The sequence below is a fragment of the Protopterus annectens genome, chromosome 8.part0, assembly GCF_019279795.1.
Source record: "Protopterus annectens isolate FY-2018-M chromosome 8.part0, PAN1.0, whole genome shotgun sequence".
Lineage (NCBI taxonomy): Eukaryota > Metazoa > Chordata > Ceratodontiformes > Protopteridae > Protopterus > Protopterus annectens.
The window spans coordinates 1,443,609,937-1,443,619,321 of record NC_056741.1 but is presented as its reverse complement, the minus strand read 5'-3'; the positions used below and the strand labels follow the sequence as shown (position 1 = coordinate 1,443,619,321).

The following is a 9,385-nucleotide window of genomic DNA, read 5'->3' as shown; positions in this document are numbered from 1 at the left end:
CACAGGACTTTACCAAAGCCATTTCCACAAGGTAACAATGAAGGGTTATAGGGAAATTAGGTGATGGCCACTAGATAGTGTGATGGACAAAAAAACTGGCTGGAAGACTGGGCACATAAGATATTGCTTTGAACAAGCAGACTGGGCACATAAGATAATGCTTAGAACAGTGAGACTCTATCAACAAGCAGAATTCCACAAGCTCACTATATGGACATGCACACTTTAACATGTATGTACCATACAGGATGGACTACAGGATAAATATACTTACTGAAAAAGGCAAAATTAGAGATATAATTAGAAACAGGATGAATAATTGGAGTTAGAGGGATTAGTCTCCAAAATTACAAGGTAATCCTACACAAGTAACTACTGCCAGTTGTAATTTGATATTTAATGACAAAAAGTAAGAATTGTGCAGTCTGATGGAAGTGATTCAAATTCTATGTAAGAGTTGGTGGGGGTCAGATTATCACCCTAATTTTGGTTACACAAGGTAGTGTAAAAGAAATGTAGGTGCATCTGACAGGATTATGGTCTACATGACAACTGTCCAGATTTTTGCATAATGTTCAGATTTGTGCCTCATATTTTTAGTATGTTCCTCATAAAATTTATGTTTTTCTGGCAAATCACTGAAGATTGAAGCCACTAAATCATGACTTATATTTGAGTTCTGAATTCATAACCTTTACAATATGCATGCTAACACAAATCATGTTATCCTAGCAATTTTCTAAGTTTATAAGAGCAATATTTAAAACCTGTTCCTATTTTTGGGCCTGTTTCCCCCCATTATTTTAGGCTTTGTCCAGATTTCTTGCTGTAAGAGGTTGAGATGTATGATGACAAGAGGAGTAGCCTGTAGGGATCCAAGTATTATTATTCGAGCATATCAAGCACATCAGGAGTACTATGTGTAGTCCTGGAGGCCATTTTAGTAATAAAGACATGGGGCTTGTTTAAAATATAAAGAGGAGGGTAACAGAGACATTGATAGGCAGCATGCAGAGTTTATTGTAGAAGGAAAAACTGGGGTCATAGGGGATGTATCCTTCTGAGGAAAGAAGGACTGGAAACTTCATCTATTTAGCATCTGAGTGGTAAGTCTGCAGTAAAAAGACATGACCAAAATTCTGAAAATGAAAAAGACATGACCAAAATTCTGAAAATGATATATGATATGATCATATCACATGGTGAGGGTCCAGGAGGGAAGAAAGGAATGCGCAATGAGGGATAAAGCTAAGAAGGGTATATATGACAACTTGAGGATTAATATTCAAGTCAAGAGTTATGGAAATGCTACTTTTTGGAAAGCTAGGATCGGCTTTGGAAAAACTTGAGAGGTAGATTGTAAATATACTGAAGAATTCAGGGGATCTTATGAGTGAAGGAAAAGGAGCCACATCTGGACAACTGAGCAGCTATTATCTGTAATTGTAAAGAAGACTTAGCAGAATTTTCTCTTTTCTCCAATGGCTGGTTCATAAGTCAGGCATAAGTTGATAAACTCCTGAAGGACATACACAGTGTAAGAAACACCATAAGGGCAATAACGGTAAACTTTAGTTGCAAATGCATACTGGTCTACTTGTGCTTTTTATGCTTGTATATGAGCAATAATGATAAACAAAGGTGCAAGTTCAACTGTATAGGGCCTGAGTGATCAGTTTGCACTAAACAGAAACAACTAGAATTCTGAAAATTCAGGCTAGAGATACGATTTATCAAGAAAATACTTACTTGATCTGCTGGCTGAGTTCATTTCCCTGGATTTGGTCAATGGTACTCTTGGCATTAGTGACACTTTGTGTGAAGTAATTCCAGAGGTTGTCAGCCAGCTGTTGAGCATTAAGTTCAGCCTGGGAACCTGTGCAGAGACAGAGACCATGGGGATACAATGATTTAATAACAGATTTCATATCACTGCTGAGATATGTGCTATGTCACCACTATTGCAATAAATATCCAGTACACAATGCACTGGCATACATGACATTACCTGGTTGCAAGAAGTGTGTGTGTGTGTGTGTGTGTGTGTGTGTGTGTGTGTGTGTGTGTGTGTGTGTGTGTGTGTGTGTGTATGTGCACGTGTGTGTGTGTGTGTATGTGCACGTGTGTGTGTGTGTGTGTGTGTGTGTGTGTGTGTGTGTGTGTGTGTGTGTGTAATATGTGTATTATACCATTCAAATGTCCAGATTTTTGCAGAATGTCCATATTTTTTCCTCCTATTTTTGCAGAATGTCCATATTTTTTCCTCCTATTTTTGGTCAGTTCCTCATAAAATTTGTGGTTTTCTGGTAAATCACAGACGATTGAAGTCACTAAATAATAACATACATTTGAGTTTCAGACTTTATATCCTTCGCAAAAATGCATGCTAATACAAATCCTGTTATTCTAACTACTTTCTAAGTTTATAGGAGTATTATTTAAAATATGTCCCTATTTTTGGGCCTTTGTCCCACCATTCTTTTAAGCTTTGTCCATATTTCTTTCTATAAAAGGTTGAGAGGTATGGTATACCAAGCATTCATGACCTTTCTTTCTGCATTATTAATAGAAAAGCTGTTCCATGCATGTTAAAAAAATGAACTCCACATACTGCACGCACGTGCGCACGCGCGCACACACACACACACACACACACACACACACACACACACACACACACACACACACACACACACACACACACACAATCGAACTTCTAAATCAGTCACTAGAAAAATGAAGTAAAGACAACCCAGAACTAGCAAAAATAAAAATAAAAAATGTGTTACTGACATACTTGATATGAGTCTAAAAATCTAAATTAAGATAAAACTTACTAAAACATAACCAAACTATTAAACTAATATGTTAGTACATCCCTCAGTACAGTGCAAAAATTGTACAAAATTTACCTGACACTATTAAACAATTAAAATTGATCCCGGATCTAAAGTAAAAAAAGCCCTTACAATGTAACCTATTGATAAATACATACAGAAATAGTGAAAAGATGTATTCAGTAGACACCATATGCAATTACCCTATTCCACTAAAGTGAGTAGGAAACAGTAACTCCCAACAGGTATACCTAGAGGTGTTGCAAGAGTGATGCATGAAATCTCATATACTGTTTGTAGGATTAGTGAAGATTAGGGAAACTCAGTTTCACCCCTCATCATGAAATTCATTTGTTAAGCTACAGTGTGATACACACCAGATTGCAACATATTATGTACAGTTCTCTCTCTCTCTCTCTCTCTCTCTATATATATATATATATATATATATATATATATATATATAATGTGGGATCCATACAGATCCCCGAAGACAAAATTACAGAAATTAATTTCGGTTTGGCATACTTGCGCGAAAGTGCTTTTCACCGAAGAAGCACTTTTGCGTAAGTATGCCTGTTTGAGAGACCGCATTATGGTGTGGATAAGGGAACATTCCCTTTTCCTCACTGTAGTGCAGTCTTGGAGTGAGAATACTAAAATTGGGGGGTGTGGGGGTGCAGGGAGGCTTCAACGTAGATTTTTTATTTTTTTTCAAACATATGTTAACGAAAGTGCTTTTTTGGTGAAAGTGCTTTCGTTAATATATGTTCGGTGATTATGGATTCAGAACTTTGCACATTTGTGCATAAGTCCTAGATCCATATATATATATATATATATATATATATATATATATATATATATATACATATATAATGCATTGTATATATCTGTATCTATGCACATCTCTTTCTATATGTCTTTTTGCAAACACACACACTAGACAGTTAATAAATGAAGTTGCACTAACTTTAGTCCCAGTATGCAGCAACTGAACCCAGATGATCCAAACATATGTGAAGTGTCTTATAGGTTCATAGGTTTATCCTAGGCTAACGACCACCAGGGTCTTTACAAACTTAGCCATGCAACCCAAACCAATTTTGTCCCTGAGTTCCTTGGACACCTGTATGGTGTGGTAAGTTATTAAAGAATTATCTAAGGGTTATGTTGGGGAATAAGTTAGTTGGGGTTAACTTACTTACTGTTGACCTCTGCTCATCAGAGACATGGGTAGCAGACCAAGGATGAATTTGTAATTTCCCATCCAATGATCAAGATTTTGAATAGGGTCAGGGATGAACTCTGCTTCACACTGATGGGGAGCTTATTTCATAGAGTGAGGATACTTTGAGACACATAGTCTCTCCACCATGTTCTAGTTATATCACAAGGAAAGTTCAGGTCCTTGGATCTAGTGTTAGTAGTGCTGTTTGTTTTGCAGATGTGAAAGAGATCCATCAGAGCTGGATCTGAGGATGCCTTATATGCTAGGCATAGATTGCCTCTTAGTAACCTGTAAGAAACTGAGTACAGAGATAGGGCTTTAAGACGATCTGTGTATAACAGGGTATTCATACCTTAGATTCTCCTTAGGAACCGTTGAGGGTGTTCCAGCTGTTGCAAGTGCCTGATTAGGTACATGCCAAAGGGGGCATTGTACTTGATGGGTCTGATAAAGGCTGAGTAGAATAGTACTGTAACTTCCTCAGACCTGGAAGCCATACCCTTGCTTATGAAATAGACAACATAGAATGATTTTCTTACTATCTTGGCTACATGTTGGCCAAAGGCCAGATTACTGTCTACATATGTTCCAGATCCCTAACTATTGGGTCAACGCTTAGGAGTGTTTAATAAATGGAGTAATCAGCTTGGGTGGATGATTTCTCAAAGAGCACTATAATGCAGTTCTTCATGTTGAGTTTTAATCCTTGGCATTGGCACCAGTCATTTGTTTGTGTTAGACCCTATCGTAGGATGTTGCTGTCATGGGGGAAATCTATTATAGCTCCCAGTTTACAGTCATCTGCGAATGTGGTCAGCTAAAGGCCTTTGATATTAGTCTTTACTACTGAGAAGTAGATCCCAAACAGGAGCAGGCCTAACACAGAGTCACTACCAGGTGGTCTCACTGATCCTGACTTCTTGGGTCCTATGAGTGAGCCAATGAGCAATCCAGTAAGGTATATAGGAAGTTATGCCTAGTTCTGAGAGTTTGTCAACAATTCTCGAGTGGAGTATTGTATCAAATACCTTGGCCAGGTCAAAGTAGGCAGTATGCACCATTTTCCCTCATCCATAGCCTTGGTGACCCCCTCGAAGAAGTCCACCAGGTTGAGTATGCAAGACCTTCCCTTAACAAAATCAAACTGGGATGGGTCCAGTGTCTGTAGTTTGCCAATGTCCTCATTGTTCATTTTCATGATAATTCATTTCTTGGTTTTGCATATCAAACTTGTCAGACTGATGGGTCTCTAGTTCTCAAGGACAGTTGATGGTCCACCCCCATGAAGAGGGGTGATTGTTGCAGACTTCCATTCACCTGGCATGTAACCTGTTGTGAGGCTGTAGTTGAAGAGTGCCTCAAGTGGTCTCACTAGGTCTTGTTTTAGGCTGTTTAGGAGGCAACCAGGGTTCTTGTCAGGCCCCACTGAAGCAGTGTTTTGGGGTTAGTGATCACCAGCAGGACCTGCTCCCTGTTGATAGTTGGAGGGAGTATGCTAGAAGGGATTTTATGGGGGTAGTGAGGGGTGAAGTTATAGCTAAATATTTCAGATAGTAAATTCCTTATGTCACCCTGGTCAGTGAGGGTTGTGCCATTTACCACCAGTTCTGCACACTGCTGAGTGTTACCTTTAAGGTTCCATTCATAGCTGAAGAAGGTGTTGTGATTGCCCTTAGCCTGTGGGAATGTTCTGACCTAATTATTGGCCTTGCTGGAATTTATTAGCCTCTTAGTTTTTTGCTTAGTTGAATCAGAGAGCTCTCGTCTCTATGAGAGTTGCTCTTCCTGATTTTGGTCATGATTTTTTTTTAATTTTGTTTTATACCCTGGTACGGTAAGATTCCACCAGTGGGGTTTGTTTTTGCTGTTAAGAGTTGGGCTTACTTCTGGTAGGTACAGCAGCTTCAATGTAGCCATTTACAGTCTAGTCTCAGACTCCTTGAGAGTTTCCGATTACTAGTGAATACTGTAACCTAACTTAAGTCAAGGTGGTAGAGTTTTCTTTTATATGATTATGTTGTACAGTCCACATCCAGATGTTTGATCTAACTTCTGTTTGTCCTTATTTTGATAGTTGATTTACCCCTTTTCAACTTATAATGCATGGATCATATACTATAATTTCCTCTTCCTTGTAGAGTAAACTTGCAATAAAACCTGACTGAAGCCATGCAAGTATGGGTATGCCTATGTAGTTGGGGATGGGAAAAAAAAAATCTACTTTTAGAAGTTGGAATTAGAAAATGAATATGGATGACACCCTGGGCATGTAGTGAATTTTATGTACCAAGGAATATTTCAAACGCTTCGCAGTAGAAGGAGCATCAGAGGACATGAAGGTGATTAGTGTTGCCCCACAAGGCCTGGTGTTGGGACTGCTTTTGTTCAGCATTTACTTCTCTGACCCACAATCTAAAAACCAAGACTTATGGCAAACCAAGTTTGTGGATGACTGCAGACTGGAACTCATTGTTAAATCCTCACTCTGACACAGAAACCCTCCAGCAGGAACTTACACTTATATATGACTGGTGTACTGAAAATGAGAATAAACTAAATGCTAAAAATGCAATAGTGTCACATTTTGCAGACAAACAGCATAAACAGCATTGAAAATACCCTGCTTCAAAATGAAAATGTAGTTACAGACCTGGAAACTTAGATTGATAATTCCCCCTCCTTTGACTACAATGTAGCAACAGTTGTCAGGAAATCCTTCTCCTGGGTGCTTCTGATTGCCAAGGGAAAATCATCCAGAACAAACCAGATTATTGTCCCCTTGTTTTCGGCATTAATCAGACTAGTTATAGAATGCAATGCCTTCTTTGGGATGTGCTTCACCAAACTGTTTGAAACACCCTAGATATTCCTTACAAAGAGGATCATAGGGTTAAAAATCACTAAGCTCAGAAAAGAATAGAAAACTGTTGCTCTTTTCTGTGTTGCTACTGTTTCCTCAGAGTAGACATGTGCCCTGTCTCCTGAGCAATAAGGAATCAGTAGTCCAAGAACTCTTGTACCTTCATAAATCAAATAGTTCCACAAATGCTTCAATACTCAGAATCTCCTCCACTTCTGCAATAGACTTTCTAACAGATAAAGCATTGTGATACATTGTATTCTTTCAAACAGGACCTGAATAATTAGATAAGCATTCATAAATTCACCCTGGACATGACTGCCATACCCTTCTCAAGAAGGGCAGTACAGTCTAGGATGGGAAGGCATAATGGTCACAAGACATAACATCCTTGAACTTTGTATGATTCCTGTATATACCCACATTGAATTATCATCACAAAACCCACCTCCCCAGCTGACAGACAACAAATCTGGCCTAGTCCTAAACCTGCATCCCCAGCATAATACTCATTGACCATCTCATTAGGATGATGGGCTGGTAATATGACAGCCTGCTTACAAGGAAACAGTAGGCCACATCCATCACTGGGAAGAATCTGTCTTACACTTTGAATTTTGTTTATTATGTTAAACCAGGAGAAAAGATAGCTTACCTGTGATGGCAATGATTGCCAGAGTAACTGTGATGGTCTTCAGATACATTTTCATTCAAGCTGGTCAGCAATAGGTGCAGATCCTGAGGAAATTAATAACAATCATACATTAATAAACCATGGCCTAAACAGAATTTATTTCTGTATATTCTGTTTACATTTAGAATTGATAGTTCCTTTGTTTTTCCCAGGGTAACTTGGAGTGATATTTACTGTAACTGGAGAAAGTTTTGTCAAATCACCAGAGGTAACCTTTCCTCTCTTTATTATCACATAATATGCAGTATTTGACATACACCTGAACAGGTATAGGACGTTATTTTAAAGCATTATCTATAAGAAGACACTCGAAGAAAACTCGAAGGCCCCAATACATTTTTGTGAATGTACACAATAAAGAGTTTATGACACTTACACATCATATATAAAGAATGTTAAGCAAATAAAGCACCACTCTGTCTAAGCAGACTTACCTTTCAGAAGATTTCTGTTTTCTTCTCGTTGTTGCTCTGAGAAGTAATGACAGGCTGGGCTTGTCTCTGCTATTTATCTACTGGAGAATTAGGACTCTGTCTCCAGATGACCAGCTGATGTGTTCACAGAGGTCTTGTACCTGAACTTTACCTGATGGAAAGTATAACGTGGAACTGCCAGCACAGTCTGCTTCTTGTCTTCTATCAAAGATGTTAGTAATACCATGAGCAACAGCTGATAAAATAGCTATAAATGACATCATGAGATGTTGAAATACTTGTGTGCATTCCAAAATCCAAACGCATTCTCAGCAAAATACTACCACCATGTAAATTAGGAATAGTCTAGATTTTTTTTTATATCTGTGTCCTTTTGTGTACAGACTCTGAATTAAATTCAAAAACAGTAGATTAAAAGGGCAGATGTACACATATTGTGGAACTATAAAAGCAGAAGTACCAACTATGATCTGTATTACTGTTTTCTTAATGTAAATGACTGTGTAACCAGGTTCTTATTTTTCTTATCAAGATGTAATCTGTGGGCTGAGCCCAAAAATGGCCCACTTGAATCAGTGCTGTACCCTGGTCAACAAATGCATGAATGAATGAATGAATGAATGAAGTGGCCCCACCCAACTCCCAAAACACAGAAGATGGTTTTCCTCGTCCACACCAGGAGGTTGCACTTTCTGTGTTCTCTCAAGTGTGCATACCCTCCCTGGAGAGCTCTTCAGGTGACATCCCTTCACTCCTTGCCCTCTCTACCCAGATCTTACATTGCTTAGGGCTCTATGGAGCCGCAATTGGGGCTTCATTTCTCTCTGACACAAAAACTGTTAGCATTATATTTGAAATATTTGTATATGAGATTGAAAGAAAACATAACAATAGTATATTAAAGGCCAAACAATCAAAGAAGAAAAATGGAAAATGGCAATAAATAATTTGCATCATTCCAAACCTTTGTCACTGGAACCTGAGCTTTTTAAAATCACAACACAGTAATTTCACAATGACTAAGTTCATATCACTGCTGATACAGTAGAAATTCAAGTAATGCAGAGAATTTTTATTGACTTAACATTTATATTAGTAACCTTTCATCACAATGTTATTACTATAGTATGTTGTTTAAGTGAGTGTGATAGTTAGATTTCACACAGCTGTGGGACATCTAACTATCACACTCACTTAAACTCCATCCTTCCCCTCCTATGCATCTGGTGGTTGGCACAGTCCCATATTCATATATTATGTGACTGAGAGTAACAGTTCATATAATCCAGTATGTAGTAATGTATTCTCCGCTAGTGGTTATAGTGGTAA

General features: G+C 38.3%; 1 protein-coding gene across 1 annotated transcript in view; it reads right to left on the bottom strand.

Moving 5' to 3' along the window:
• LOC122808103 (apolipoprotein A-IV-like) overlaps nt 1–8,151 on the bottom strand; it is a 14,933-nt gene extending 6,782 nt beyond the window's left edge. Inside the window, exons 1-3 of the mRNA XM_044079076.1 lie at nt 8,057–8,151; nt 7,584–7,666; nt 1,750–1,876 (exon numbers count right to left, since the gene is read on the bottom strand). Of these exons, the coding sequence (XP_043935011.1) occupies nt 1,750–1,876; nt 7,584–7,638 (182 nt within the window). The 5' untranslated portion in view covers nt 7,639–7,666; nt 8,057–8,151. The remainder of the gene's footprint in view (nt 1–1,749; nt 1,877–7,583; nt 7,667–8,056) is intronic.
• Nucleotides 8,152–9,385: the final 1,234 nt, after the last annotated feature.